At 42.8% G+C, this 14424-nt stretch overlaps 1 protein-coding gene across 3 annotated transcripts in view; it reads right to left on the reverse strand.

The window, feature by feature from the left end:
- LOC138965478 (isoleucine--tRNA ligase, cytoplasmic-like) overlaps positions 1–14424 on the reverse strand; it is a 47111-nt gene that overhangs the window by 19842 nt on the left and 12845 nt on the right. For all 3 annotated transcript variants that reach the window (XM_070337644.1, XM_070337641.1, XM_070337642.1), the window contains exons 10-19: positions 13705–13803; positions 11523–11645; positions 10611–10702; positions 10078–10176; positions 5562–5688; positions 5225–5298; positions 3717–3911; positions 2873–2959; positions 880–1108; positions 407–527 (exon numbers count right to left, since the gene is read on the reverse strand). In XM_070337644.1, the coding sequence (XP_070193745.1) occupies positions 407–527; positions 880–1108; positions 2873–2959; positions 3717–3911; positions 5225–5298; positions 5562–5688; positions 10078–10176; positions 10611–10702; positions 11523–11645; positions 13705–13803 (1246 nt within the window). The remainder of the gene's footprint in view (positions 1–406; positions 528–879; positions 1109–2872; positions 2960–3716; positions 3912–5224; positions 5299–5561; positions 5689–10077; positions 10177–10610; positions 10703–11522; positions 11646–13704; positions 13804–14424) is intronic.

Genomic DNA, 14424 nt, shown 5'->3' on the forward strand with positions numbered 1-14424 from the left:
TTAAACAATGCTGCGCACGTCAAGTTGGAAGAGGCAATAACAAGTCTGCACATATAAAATCCACTCAATATATTTCTCTTCCTGCCTTGATTGAAAGCTTGAAGACTTACGCACTAACCATCGCACCGTAACCCTCATACATCCTGATGTTTTTCGACACACCCCTCGCTCGTAATTGGCCCCTCCAATGTTTGTACAAGGTTTTGCAAGAAAAGGTCACTCTCCCACAACCCATACACCAAGAAAAGGTCACTCTCCCACAACCCATACACCAAGAAAAGGTCACTCTCCCACAACCCATACACCAAGAAAAGGTCACTCTCCCACAACCCATACACCAAGAAAAGGTCACTCTGCCACAACCCATACAAACCCGACAGTTTTTGATTGGAATTCGTCCACTCACCGGCCATCTCCTTGGTGACGAACTTGACCAGCGACTGTGTGAAGGACAGGATCCAGCGGTCCATGTAGTTACCGGACGCCTCCATCTTTCCTTCCTTGTACACAAACTTGGACCCCTCCTCCTGGTAACAGCAACACATACACAGGCAATGATTCCAACAGGTGAGCAACAGACACACACAGAGTCAATTTGTTTCACCTATAGAGGCATCTTCTGGACCACCAAACAAACACATACAAAGGAAAACAAAAAAGCAAAAGCAAAAACAGCAGAGAACCAACAAGGGGTTAAAAGCTGGAGGGCAACATAAAGGGGTTAAAAGCTGGAGGGCAACATAAAGGGGTTAAAAGCTGGAGGGCCACATAGAGGGAAGAACCCAATGATAAAGTCACAGATTTCACAGCAATATTCCCCTAATGGTTTTAGCATGAGGGCGTCAAACAAGACGTATCATCCCACATTTCATGGCTCACCCTTTCCAACCTCTCCACGTTCTGCATGAGGAAGCGGTAAGCGTTGTACCACGGCAGGAAGACGTCCTTGACCACGTCACGCACGCCCTCCTCCTTGAAGCGCAGGTTCTCGGCGCGCACGGCCGGCGAGTTGATGAGGTAGAGCCTGAGGGCGTCAGCTCCGTACTTGTGGGCCATCTCCAAGGGGTCCGGGTAGTTCTTCTTCCTCTTGCTCATCTTCTGCCCGTCACTGTCAACAATACCCCATATCTTCACTGTCAACAATACCCAATATCTTCACTGTCAACAATACCCAATATCTTCACTGTCAACAATACCCAATGTCTTCACTGTCAACAATACCCAATGTCTTCACTGTCAACAATACCCAATGTCTTCACTGTCAACAATACCCAATGTCTTCACTGTCAACAATACCCAATATCTTCACTGTCAACAATACCCAATATCTTCACTGTCAACAATACCCCATATCTTCACTGTCAACAATACCCAATATCTTCACTGTCAACAATACCCAATATCTTCACTTTTATCAACAGCTTTCTAGTGGTTTTCCGCTAAGTGCTCCACACACACACACACAAAAACCCACACACACAAAAACCCACTGTGACACATGCACAACACACTGTCACACACAATCACACACACACGCGAGCGAACATGTGGTTTTCAAGTGGTGGCATACACTGACAGAGATATGAATGCTTTAAACAAAAAGTTTGACTGAAACAATTTTTTCTGAACAATCACTGTGTCAGTCAAACAACTGATCAGCATAATGCGGTGACAAACACTGACAAGAGGTGTGAATGCTTTTTGCTTTTTTTAAAACATTTTTAATTGCATTCTTCAGTATTTTAAATACAAAAATGGCATACAAATATGAACAGGGTTTTAGTAACTGACTAACGCTTTTTTGGTTTGTTTTACCCGAAACACTTCTTTCCGAACAAGCACAGTATCAGTCTGTTTGTTTGTTTGTTTATTTGTTGCTTAACGTCCAGCCGACTACGCAGAGCCATATCAGGACGAGGAAGGGGGGGATGAAGGGGGCCACTTGTCAAGCGATTCCTGTTTACAAATGCACTAACCCATTACTTGTGTCCCAGCAGGCTTTAGTAAAACTAAATTAATACCTACTGGAAGATTACCAGTTTCCAGTATGTTAAAATAGGCTTAACCTATCTACTGCTGGACTTACATCAGAACACTAACAGATTAAACTATACATGAATCGCGAGACAAGCGGCAAGAGAAGAGATTTTTGGAAAAAATACAGGTGAATGAGCAAGAAGGCAGAAAAAAGAAAAGAATTCATGAAGAAAAAGAGAGCATGACAGGAAAGAGGAACCAAAAATCTACCTAACAGCAAACTAGAAAGCTCCTGCGGTTCCAAAAACAGGAGGGGCTTTAAATTCATAACCGCAGTGCCCCACTGCGGGACAGTATCAGTCAAACAACAACAGACTGACAAAACTGTGGTTGATTTGCAAACAGCTCTGTCCGATAATTTTTTAGAATTCACTGTGTCAGTGAAACAACAGCCCAACACAGCAGCGTACACCGTCAGAACTAGAGATGATTTGCTTATGATCATAGTCTAATTATCATTATTGGTTTACAAAATAACCTGTGGTTTTCCTGCAGCGGAAACAACTGGTAGCCTTATGGACAAGATCTCCAAACAGTTGACAGTTCTTTGTGACCATCGTTTAACCATTACCGCCTCAAGAGGCAAACAATGTGAACGTGACTGGTGAACATCATGGCACAGTACAGGGGACCCCCCTTTTAAGACCCCGCAATTTAAGACTCCCTCCCTTTTTAAGACCTTGTTTTCTCAGACTGTCTGTTCTTAACCTCTGTAAAATTACCCCCATTTTAAGACTCCCCCATTTTAAGACTCCCTCCTTTTTAAGACCTTGTTTTCTCAGATTTTTGGAGGTCTTAAAAGGGTTCCACTGTAGACGAGAAGAAGGATGCTTACGATGCCAGCACCAGCCCGTTGGCCACCAGGTTCCTGAAGGGCGGCTTCCCGAACAGCAGTGTGGACAGCACCAGCAGTGTGTAGAACCTGCAAGCAGCAAGAGTAATGTCCAACTACAGTCAAGAACAGCAGTGTGGACAGCACCAGCAGTGTGTAGAACCTGCAAGCAGCAAGAGTAATGTCCAACTACAGTCAAGAACAGCAGTGTGGACAGCACCAGCAGTGTGTAGAACCTGCAAGCAGCAAGAGTAATGTCCAACTACAGTCAAGAACAGCAGTGTGGACAGCACCAGCAGTGTGTAGAACCTGCAAGCAGCAACAGTAATGTCCAACTACAGTCAAGAACAGCAGTGTGGACAGCACCAGCAGTGTGTAGAACCTGCAAGCAGCAAGAGTAATGTCCAACTACAGTCAAGAACAGCAGCGTGGACAGCACCAGCAGAGTGTAGAACCTGCAAACAGCAACAGTAATGTCCAACTACAGTCAAGAACAGCAGTGTGGACAGCACCAGCAGTGTGTAGAACCTGCAAGCAGCACCAGTTATGTCCAACTACAGTCAAGAACAGCAGTGTGGACAGCACCAGCAGTGTGTAGAACCTGCAAGCAGCAACAGTTATGTCCAACTACAGTCAAGAACAATTGTCTTCACACAGCAATGACAGGGAGGAACAAAGTCCACTTAAGATAACCTTGTGACAACTCAATTCTGCCAGCAAGAAAGCTGTTTAAATTTCTGTCAAAAGTTTTCTTTATATTTCTGGAATAAAAAATCCAAATCATTACCATGTTATCCTTTTTTTTCAATTTCTAAAATAAAATATCAACGAAAGGAGAACTCCTTACCATCCACGAGTCTGGTCGATCCCCTCAGCGATGAAGTCGGCGGGGAAAGTGTCCTCAAAGTCCTTCTTGCTCGAGAAGGGGTAGTGGCTCTGTGCGTACGGCATGCTGCCGGACTCAAACCAGCAGTCAAACACCTCTGTGACACGACGCAGAACACCCTTGCCATGTGCTGATGGAATGGTCAGGTGGTCTATGCTGAAATGACAGTGGGGGAACAATTAATCAACCAATCAACCAAAAGATACAGTCAATGTAAGTACGGTCAAACTTCTCTTGTAAGACTTCAAGATTAACCAGCTATTCAAGATTAACCAGCTATTCAAGATTAACCAGCTATTCAAGATTAACCAGCTATTCAAGATTAACCAGCTATTCAAGATTAACCAGCTATTCAAGATTAACCAACTATTCAAGATTAAGCAGCCAAGATTAACCAGCTATTCAAGAGCACTTTCTCCAGGACTTCAAGATTAACCAGCTATTCAAGAGCACTTTCTCCAGGTACATAGAAGGGAACAAACAGTATAGGACAAATTCTAAATGACAATAAGTATCTACCGCAGGTGACAAGGCGCTTCGTTATACAAGACGCACCCCCTTCTTTTTAAAAAAAATTGTAATCCAGTCACCCATTGGGCGCAGGGGGCCGATAGGGCGCACCAAAATTGAAAAAGTATACCGGTAACAAACGGTCGAAGAATGAAAATAAGCCGCACATCAAAGGAAGAATACAGAGTGCGAGATCAAAGGCAGGTCCATTGTTTATAGACACGACCTTCTTCCCAGGGGTGCAGGAAGTGTTTCCTCTCTCAGATATGACAGGGGAACCACCTCTCATGGCAAAAACTGGGTCATTGACCCCTGGGAAGAAGGTCGTGTCTATAAACAAGGCCACCCAGCTATCACAATGCCTTTGATCTCGCCAGGTGTGCTCTGTATGTGCGGCCAGATCAAAGGCAGGTCCATTGTGATAGCTGGGTGGCTTGAGAGCTCGAGGAAACTTGGCCAGGGCAGTACCTAGTAGCTGAAACATGCATTATCACAAGTTGTTTGACTGGTACTCAGGCTGTCTCTTTGATTTTTTTCCTATTTCATACACGGATTAGACGCTGCGTTATACAAGACCCAGGGGTCGAACTCGAGGAAAGCCTTAATTGAAAATCAGAAAAAAATTAATAAAATGATGGCACTTGAGACTTTCACTAAATTGCACACACGCCCAAATACCAGGGCTTTTATTGTAATCAAGCAAAAACACTTCAAGGTGATGTGGAGGGGGGGGGGGGGGATTAGAGGAAGATTTCACAAATCCACATTCTAATGGGTCCAAACAGATGCAAATATGGAAACATTTATAGGTTTCTAACTTTCATATTAATTGGTGTAAAAGTGGAAGCTATCACAGTCACACACTCACATGCGCACAAACTCACACACATGCGCACGCACACACACATGCACACACGCACTCACACACACACACACACACACACACATGCTGTACTGACTTTTCCCTGTGTAGATCAGTGACCTCAACACCAGTCAGCTCCTTCAGTTCCGCCACAGATCCGATACACACCACCTGTCACCGCACAACATGACCTTTGTTAACAATGTATCCCATTTGACATTCAACACAAAACTGACAAAAATACGATAAACTTGGCCAAAAAAATGTAAAACTTTGTCCAAAAAGTGTGCCAAACAGCCAAAGAAAATGCCTTTTGGAAAATAGAAAGTTAAAGAAAAATGACATGCAAATGAATATTTTAGCAGAGGTAGAAACAGTGGTGCAATATTTGTTGAGCCAAGTTAGGAGTTGAAAGTTAAGAGCTGAAAGGTCACCTCTTGTCCATCCTCGCTGACCCAGAGGGGGACGGGTGTACCCCAGTAGCGGTTTCTGGACACCGCCCAGTCTCGCGCGTCACGCAGCCAGTTGCCGAAACGCTTCTCCTTCACAAAGTCTGGTACCCTGTGAAACACTACCATTCTCTTAAATCTGTTGAATAATGTTCGAAGTGACTGTTTTCACTGCATTCCACCAGTCACAGAAATTAATCGTAATTAATGATCTGATAAACAGGGAAGCTAGCGCTCTAAATGCTTACGACAGGTGTAATAGAGTTTAATCATTCAAAATATTTGTTTTAGATGGTCTCAATCAAATAATCAAATCACAAACCAGTCTAAACCTCGCTGATTGCTTTTGTTGCAATGAAAACATATTTTCAGCATTGGTCTCACGCCAAATGGCAATCTCTGTGGTCTACACAACTTGATTCACGACAAAAACACCAAAACGTGTCAAAAACAGGCATTTTCGTCACATAAAGCGAGCTTGTTGACAATCTAGACCCCCAAACAACATTTCTATAACATGTAAATGTAGTCTAGCCATCCTGTGACACGATGCGCCAGATATTGTGAGAAGGGTCTGACTGACCAACCTACCTTCGCGCGCGATCAAGTGCAAGTGACAAAATAGCGACTATCTACAACCGGAACACGTCGCTCCATACGAGAATGGTGCGGAACAGTTCCCCACCCGTGGGACTGATGAAATAATAGCAAAGACTGTTTGCAACAACACTACAGTGCAACCTCTCTTTTAACACCTCCAAAAATCTCAGAAATCAGGTCTTAAAAAGGAGGGAGTCTCAAGATGGAAGTAGAGGTTATCAACAAACATTCTCAAAAAGGAGGGAGTCTTAAGATGGAAGTAGAGGTTATCAACAAACATTCTCAAAAAGGAGGGCGTCTTAAGATGGAAGTAGAGGTTATCAACAAACATTCTCAAAAAGGAGGGAGTCTTAAGATGGAAACAGAGATTATCAACAAACATTCTCAAAAAGGAGGGAGTCTTAAGATGGAAGTAGAGGTTATCAACAAACATTCTCAAAAAGGAGGGAGTCTTAAGATGGAAGTAGAGGTTATCAACAAACATTCTCAAAAAGGAGGGAGTCTTAAGATGGAAGTAGAGGTTATCAACAAACATTCTCAAAAAGGAGGGAGTCTTAAGATGGAAGTAGAGGTTATCAACAAACATTCTCAAAAAGGAGGGCGTCTTAAGATGGAAGTAGAGGTTATCAACAAACATTCCCAAAAAGGAGGGAGTCTTAAGATGGAAGTAGAGGTTATCAACAAACATTCTCAAAAAGGAGGGAGTCTTAAGATGGAAGTAGAGGTTATCAACAAACATTCTCAAAAAGGAGGGAGTCTTAAGATGGAAGTAGAGGTTATCAACAAACATTCTCAAAAAGGAGGGAGTCTTAAGATGGAAGTAGAGGTTATCAACAAACATTCTCAAAAAGGAGGGAGTCTTAAGATGGAAACAGAGGTTATCAACAAACATTCTCAAAAAGGAGGGAGTCTTAAGATGGAAGTAGAGGTTATCAACAAACATTCTCAAAAAGGAGGGAGTCTTAAGATGGAAGCAGAGGTTATCAACAAACATTCTCAACAAGAAGAGCAAACGCTCGATCGAGTCACTTTCGCAGTTCTGAATATTATATGAGGCATCAGATGGACAGGAAGAAATTGCTATTCACAACACAATGAGTCACGTTCACATAAAATTTGAGCCCGGTCACTTTTATAGTTTCCGAGAAAAGCCCAACGTTAAGTTGTGTGTTGCCGAACAGAAAAGGCTAGTTATCTCCCTTGTTTTTCTGATAACGTTCGTAAAAGGCTACAGATGTAAATACTTTGATGTAAAGAATAATCCTACAAAGTTTCAATCACATCCGATGAACTTCGTCAAAGATATAAAATGTCTAATTTTTCCTTTGACGCTGACCTGTGACCTTGAAAAAGGTCAAAGGTCAACGAAACCATCGTTAAAGTGTAGAGGTCATTGGAGGTCACGACTAAACAAAATATGAGCCCGATCGCTTTGATAGTTTCCGAGAAAAGATATAAAATGTCTAATTTTTCCTTTGACGCTGACCTGTGACCTTGAAAAAGGTCAAAGGTCAACGAAACCATCGTTAAAGTGTAGAGGTCATTGGAGGTCACGACTAAACAAAATATGAGCCCGATCGCTTTGATAGTTTCCGAGAAAAGTCCAACGTTAAGGTGGTGTCTACGGACGCCGGACAGACTAACACTGACCGATTACATAGAGTCACTTTTTCTCAAGTGACTCAAAAAGGAGGGAGTCTTAAGATGGAAGCAGAGGTTATCAACAAACATTCTCAACAAGAAGAGCAAACGCTCGATCGAGTCACTTTCGCAGTTCTGAATATTATATGAGGCATCAGATGGACAGGAAGAAATTGCTATTCACAACACAATGAGTCACGTTCACATAAAATTTGAGCCCGGTCACTTTTATAGTTTCCGAGAAAAGCCCAACGTTAAGTTGTGTGTTGCCGAACAGAAAAGGCTAGTTATCTCCCTTGTTTTTCTGATAACGTTCGTAAAAGGCTACAGATGTAAATACTTTGATGTAAAGAATAATCCTACAAAGTTTCAATCACATCCGATGAACTTTGTCAAAGATATAAAATGTCTAATTTTTCCTTTGACGCTGACCTGTGACCTTGAAAAAGGTCAAAGGTCAACGAAACCATCGTTAAAGTGTAGAGGTCATTGGAGGTCACGACTAAACAAAATATGAGCCCGATCGCTTTGATAGTTTCCGAGAAAAGTCCAACGTTAAGGTGGTGTCTACGGACGGCCGGCCGGACGGCCGGACGGACGGCCGGCCGGACAGACTAACACTGACCGATTACATAGAGTCACTTTTTCTCAAGTGACTCAAAAAGGAGGGAGTCTTAAGATGGAAGTAGAGGTTATCAACAAACATTCTCAAAAAGGAGGGAGTCTTAAGATGGAAGTAGAGGTTATTAACAAACATTCTCAAAAAGGAGGGAGTCTTAAGATGGAAGTAGAGGTTATCAACAAACATTCTCAAAAAGGAGGGAGTCTTAAGATGGAAGTAGAGGTTATCAACAAACATTCTCAAAAAGGAGGGAGTCTTAAGATGGAAGCAGAGGTTATCAACAAACATTCTCAAAAAGGTGGGAGTCTTAAGATGGAAGTAGAGGTTATCAACAAACATTCTCAAAAAGGAGGGAGTCTTAAGATGGAAGTAGAGGTTATCAACAAACATTCTCAAAATGGAGGGAGTCTTAAGATGGAAGTAGAGGTTATCAACAAACAATCTCAAAAAGGAGGGAGTCTTAAGATGGAAGTAGAGGTTATCAACAAACATTCTCAAAAAGGAGGGAGTCTTAAGATGGAAGCAGAGGTTATCAACAAACATTCTCAAAAAGGTGGGAGTCTTAAGATGGAAGTAGAGGTTATCAACAAACGTTCTCAAAAAGGAGGGAGTCTTAAGATGGAAGTAGAGGTTATCAACAAACATTCTCAAAAAGGAGGGAGTCTTAAGATGGAAGTAGAGGTTATCAACAAACAATCTCAAAAAGGAGGGAGTCTTAAGATGGAAGTAGAGGTTATCAAGGAGGGAGTCTTAAGATGGAAGTAGAGGTTATCAACAAACAATCTCAAAAAGGAGGGAGTCTTAAGATGGAAGTAGAGGTTATCAACAAACAATCTCAAAAAGGAGGGAGTCTTAAGATGGAAGTAGAGGTTATCAAGGAGGGAGTCTTAAGATGGAAGCAGAGGTTATCAACAAACAATCTCAAAAAGGAGGGAGTCTTAAGATGGAAGTAGAGGTTATCAACAAACATTCTCAAAAAGGAGGGAGTCTTAAGATGGAAGTAGAGGTTATCAACAAACAATCTCAAAAAGGAGGGAGTCTTAAGATGGAAGTAGAGGTTATCAACAAACATTCTCAAAAAGGAGGGAGTCTTAAGATGGAAGTAGAGGTTATCAACAAACATTCTCAAAAAGGAGGGAGTCTTAAGATGGAAGTAGAGGTTATCAACAAACATTCTCAAAAAAGAAGGAGTCTTAAGATGGAATTTGTTTGTTTGTTTGTTTGCTTAACGCCCAGCCGACCACGAAGGGCCATATCAGGGCGGTGCTGCTATGACATATAACATGCGCCACACACAAGACAGAAGTCGCAGCACAGGCTTCATGTCTCACCCAGTCACATTATTCTGACACCGGACCAACCAGTCCTAGCACTAACCCCATAATGCCAGACGCCAGGCGGAGCAGCCACTAGATTCTTAGGTATGACCCGGCCGGGGTTCGAACCCACGACCTCCCGATTACGGGGCGGACGCCTTACCACAAGGCCAACCGTGCCGGTTCTTAAGATGGAAGCAGAGGTTATCAACAAACAATCTCAAAAAGCAAGGTCTCAAAATGGGGGAAGTCTTAAATTGGGGGGGGGGGGGGTTCTACTGTAATATGATTCAATGAATCCAACCAACTCTAAAACACTTACCAGTATGTCTTCTTGTTGTTTTCAAGCAGTTGTTCCCGTGCTTGTTCTACTCTCACAAACCAGCTGGGCACCGCTTTGTAGATTAGTGGCGTTTCTGACCTACAAATCCAGCATGAACACATGCCATTGGTTACAGGGAGAAACACACATTCTCATTCACCATGGCAAAATAAAAATCAGCAATTATACCAAACACATGGAAAACTGTTTAAGGTATGTCAGAAAAATTAATATCTTCCTTTTTAAATGTATGCAAATAACGGAAGCAGACACCTCAACAGGGATATGTTGCCAAGATTTATTTTTTTCTGTCAATTTGCCAAAAAGGCCAAATTTATTTTGGCAATTTGAGGAAGTATCTGGCGGTCCTCAGCATGACCTTGTTCCCACCATGACAAAGTTTGGCAGCTCTGCCGAAAAGACAGCAAACTTTTGGCGATTTGAAACAAGTTTTGTACACTGATGCTAAACGATATCCCTGCATGACCCAGGTAATCCAAACAAAAAACCAGATATGGCTTAAGGCCATTTACCTCCAGCAGAAGGGGTAGCTATGTTTGCAGGTTCCTTCATGCACCAGTCGTCCGTCAGCCTTGAGACGCTTGATGATGTGTTTGTCTGCATCCTGCACGCCACAAATTGCAACAACATTTTTGTTATACCCTCCACTTCTCAACTTGTCCTAGCTTTTTACCTCATATTTTACTGAAGCATATTACACGAAGCAAACATTGCAACAACATTTTTGTTATACCCTCCACTTCTCAACTTGTCCTAGCTTTTTACCTCATATTCTACTGAAGCATATTACACGAAGCAAACATTGCAACAACATTTTTGTTATACCCTCCACTTCTCAACTTGTCCTAGCTTTTTACCTCATATTCTACTGAAGCATATTACACGAAGCAAACATTGCAACAACATTTTTGTTATACCCTCCACTTCTCAACTTGTCCTAGCTTTTTACCTCATATTCTACTGAAGCATATTACACGAAGCAAACATTGCAACAACATTTTTGTTATACCCTCAACTTCTCAACTTGTCCTAGCTTTTTACCTCATATTCTACTGAAGCATATCACAAGACGATCATTGTCCATGAAGCCCCTGTTGTCATACTCACAAACCTGGGAACAATTTGCTGTCACAACACATCATCAAAATGAAGGAAAAAGTTCAACAAATTATTTTCAAAGTCAGCAAAACAAGGGTTCCCCTATTTTTTGCGACCAGCTTGACAGTTGAAGCAAAATACATTTCTTCTTCTTCTTCTTGTGCTTTCATGGGCTCAAACTCCCACACACACTCATGCACGAGTGGGTTTTTACAAGTATGGACATTTTTACCCCGCCACTTTCGGTGAAAATCCAATACATTTCTATATTTGACATTCGTCACCATACACCTACACATTCACATGGTCTTTTCTGTCTTCCGTACCTTGACGTGCATGCCCTTGAAGTCCGGGACATCCTCCGTGAAACAGCCACAGGCATCCACAGGGCATATGACACTCATCTCTTTGCTGATGATGCCGTTTGCCAGTGTGACGCTGTAATCGTCCTGAAAGACCAAAGCAAAAGAGCTTACATTCTGGAGAAAAGGGAAAGAAAACCGTAACTCTTAAAGACTAAAATTGTGTGGTAAATGGTGAAGGATGAATGAAAATATATTGTGTGTGGACGGATGCATGTCAATTGATTAAACGCCCCACAATGATGTGCTTGGCAACCATAAAAAAAATTTTTAAGACTAAAATTAATTAGGAACTGAAGTATTTTTACCAGCTTTAAACAAAAAGAATGAGCCAGAAACTTGTTCGTAAATGTATTACAACAACGGCAAGAGTTTTCAGGGCAAAGCAAGAACCTCTACAAGTGCAACAGGTGTACATAATTAATTTAGTGTCTTGTTTTACCATGTCTACATGAAAATCACAAAGCAAGTTTTGTGTGTTCCCTGCACTTCTGTTTCCTTGTAATTCACTCTGCTTTCTCCATCCCTATTGGTCAAAGCAGTTGGCTAGATCTCTCTCCATCCCTATTGGTCAAAGCAGTTGGCTAGATCTCTCTCCATCCCTATTGGTCAAAGCAGTTGGCTAGATCTCTCTCCATGCCTATTGGTCAAAGCAGTTGGCTAGATCTTTCTCCATCCCTATTGGTCAAAGCAGTTGGCTAGATCTTTCTCCATCCCTATTGGTCAAAGCAGTTGGCTATTCTTTCTTTCTTTATTTGGTGTTTAACGTCGTTTTCAACCATTCAAGGTAGCAGTTGGCTAGATCTCTCTCCATCCCTATTGGTCAAAGCAGTTGGCTAGATCTCTCTCCATCCCTATTGGTCAAAGCAGTTGGCTAGATCTCTCTCCATCCCTATTGGTCAAAGCAGTTGGCTAGATCTTTCTCCATCCCTATTGGTCAAAGCAGTTGGCTAGATCTTTCTCCATCCCTATTGGTCAAAGCAGTTGGCTAGATCTCTCTCCATCCCTATTGGTCAAAGCAGTTGGCTAGATCTTTCTCCATCCCTATTGGTCAAAGCAGTTGGCTAGATCTCTCTCCATCCCTATTGGTCAAAGCAGTTGGCTAGATCTTTCTCCATCCCTATTGGTCAAAGCAGTTGGCTAGATCTGTCTCCATCCCTATTGGTCAAAGCGGTTGGCTAGATCTCTCTCCATCCCTATTGGTCAAAGCAGTTGGCTAGATCTCTCTCCATCCCTATTGGTCAAAGCAGTTGGCGAGATCTCTCTCCATCCCTATTGGTCAAAGCAGTTGGCTAGATCTCTCTCCATCCCTATTGGTCAAAGCAGTTGGCTAGATCTCTCTCCATCCCTATTGGTCAAAGCAGTTGGCTAGATCTCTCTCCATCCCTATTGGTCAAAGCAGTTGGCTAGATCTTTCTCCATCCCTATTGGTCAAAGCAGTTGGCTAGATCTCTCTCCATCCCTATTGGTCAAAGCAGTTGGCGAGATCTCTCTCCATCCCTATTGGTCAAAGCAGTTGGCTAGATCTCTCTCCATCCCTATTGGTCAAAGCAGTTGGCTAGATCTTTCTCCATCCCTATTGGTCAAAGCAGTTGGCTAGATCTTTCTCCATCCCTATTGGTCAAAGCAGTTGGCTAGATCTCTCTCCATCCCTATTGGTCAAAGCAGTTTGCTAGATCTCTCTCCATCCCTATTGGTCAAAGCAGTTGGCTAGATCTCTCTCCATCCCTATTTGTCAAAGCAGTTGGCTAGATCTCTCTCCATCCCTATTGGTCAAAGCAGTTGGCTAGATCTTTCTCCATCCCTATTGGTCAAAGCAGTTGGCTAGATCTTTCTCCATCCCTATTGGTCAAAGCAGTTTGCTAGATCTCTCTCCATCCCTATTGGTCAAAGCAGTTGGCTAGATCCAGCAGCAGCTTCTTACCTCACCAAAGTACGGCGCCTGATGAACAATGCCGGTACCAGCGTCAGTCGTCACGTACGTCCCTAGCTTCTTACCTCACCAAAGTACGGCGCCTGATGAACAATGCCGGTACCAGCGTCAGTCGTCACGTAGGTCCCTAGCTTCTTACCTCACCAAAGTACGGCGCCTGATGAACAATGCCGGTACCAGCGTCAGTCGTCACGTACGTCCCTAGCTTCTTACCTCACCAAAGTACGGCGCCTGATGAACAATGCCGGTACCAGCGTCAGTCGTCACGTAGGTCCCTGTCACCACTCGGAACGCTCCAGTCTTCTCACGCATCTGAAAATGATGGGAACACATGATATTTTATTCAATGACACTGGTACAATTCATATCTTCTGAAGCACTACACACACTTATCGATCCATTCTGTTCTCATAACCTTCCCACTCAAAGCCACACAGACCCATGTCTGTAACCAGGCATGAGATCATCAAATTGTAAACAAAGCCTGAAAGAATGACCCCACAATTCGTTTTAAATAGTATGCATACTTGTGCAACATGGGGATCTCAAGGGCGGTCTGAAGAGCTTGTAAATGAAGGCAGTCTCAAGCCTGGTAAGTTGTGTGTAGCAGAGCTGTGTCCTAGTGTTTTGAAGGCAGTCTCAAGCCTGGTAAGTTGTGTGTAGCAAAGCTGTGTCCTAGTGTTTTGAAGGCAGTCTCAAGCCTGGTAAGTTGTGTGTAGCAGAGCTGTGTCCTAGTATTTTGAAGGCAGTCTCAAGCCTGGTAAGTTGTGTGTAGCAGAGCTGTGTCCTGGTGTTTTGAAGGCAGTCTCAAGCCTGGTAAGTTGTGTGCAGCAGAGCTGTGTCCTAGTATTTTGAAGAAATATAGTGTAACCCCCTTTGAAGCTCCCCAATTTAAAGACTTCCCCCATTTTCAGATCTTATATATTTTGTGTG

This window comes from Littorina saxatilis, linkage group LG4 (assembly GCF_037325665.1).
Source record: "Littorina saxatilis isolate snail1 linkage group LG4, US_GU_Lsax_2.0, whole genome shotgun sequence".
Lineage (NCBI taxonomy): Eukaryota > Metazoa > Mollusca > Gastropoda > Littorinimorpha > Littorinidae > Littorina > Littorina saxatilis.